This window comes from Mandrillus leucophaeus, unplaced genomic scaffold (assembly GCF_000951045.1).
Source record: "Mandrillus leucophaeus isolate KB7577 unplaced genomic scaffold, Mleu.le_1.0 Scaffold25, whole genome shotgun sequence".
NCBI lineage: Eukaryota > Metazoa > Chordata > Mammalia > Primates > Cercopithecidae > Mandrillus > Mandrillus leucophaeus.
Window position 1 is genome coordinate 3,710,051 of NW_012102587.1, and position 1,163 is coordinate 3,711,213.

General features: G+C 41.8%; 1 protein-coding gene across 1 annotated transcript in view; it reads right to left on the reverse strand.

The window, feature by feature from the left end:
* Positions 1-84: 84 nt before the first annotated feature.
* Positions 85-1,163, reverse strand: part of TSN (translin) — a 10,337-nt gene continuing 9,258 nt past the window's right edge. Inside the window, exon 5 of the mRNA XM_011983461.1 lies at positions 85-800. Coding sequence (XP_011838851.1) covers positions 541-800 — 260 coding nt within the window. The 3' untranslated portion in view covers positions 85-540. The remainder of the gene's footprint in view (positions 801-1,163) is intronic.

Here is a 1,163-nt window from a genome sequence, read left to right on the forward strand (position 1 = left end):
ATAATTCCCTCGGCAAAAGAATTCAACATCTGATTTACTCACAATGCTTAAAATAAGGAAGGGAAAATATAAAATAAGTTTTCCTTGCTTGGCAACCATCTTTTTAATTATCTATTTTAATACTGTATCCAGGCTATGCCTGGGTGTGGATGGCTAACTCGCATATAGAAAATATCAAGCATCACATCTGGAAGAATCACAAACGAGACAATGAACTTCTCAATCAGTACATCAACAGTCAAGGTAAGCAAGAAAAGGACTTTACCAAGAAACTAACATTTACACTTTTTGACGGAACTGAAATACACTGAATTACAGAGCAAATTCACTGAAACAACAAAGAAAATTCTGTCCATGTAAAGGCTATTATTTTTTACCCCCAAAAAAGTGTTTCAATTCTGATACTCACACCACAACTGGTTAAGAAAATAAAGCGCAGTGTTTAGCAACTGGGCATCCTAACTACCGTAAGAGGCACTCTGTGCTCACCCCTTCCTGGCAACCGCTGAGGTCAGCAAGGCCAGGAGCAAGGAGAGCCTCCTATTTTTCAACACAAGCTGCTGCCGTCTCCTTGTTGAAGCCCCGGATGGAGAGATCATAGACCACCTCCTCTACTTTCTTCACGTCATATTTCAATCCGTCGTAGCGCTTCCTCAGGGAGTCATTTTTCAGGTTGAGAAGGCGGAAGCCGGAATCCAGCTCATTGATGAAGGTGGAGATGTGGAGGGGTCGGGAGTAGTCTCCAGCAGTCACGCTGTTGACAGACAGCCTTGACTGTACCAGGAAAGAGAAATCAGGGGCTTGTTACAACATGCTGCTCCTCAGTGCATCTTCCTCTGAATCAAAGCCACAAGAACCGCAGGTCTACACAGCTACGCTCATGTTCTATCTCAGGGCACATGCAAGTACAGACAAGACAGGAGCTTCTCCGAAAAGAATCCCACTGAAAATGAGACCATTTCTGCCAAGTAAAATTTAATATTACTAACATCTAAAATTTCTCTAATTTCTTAAACTGGCTATTGCATCATAAAGTGTTACATTACATACACAAGCATCTTTACAGCTCATCTGCTATCATAACGAAGAAATAAACCACAAAGTAATCACAGCAGCTCCACTATCTCTTCCAACCTTGGCCAAATGATCACATTTCTAGAGCC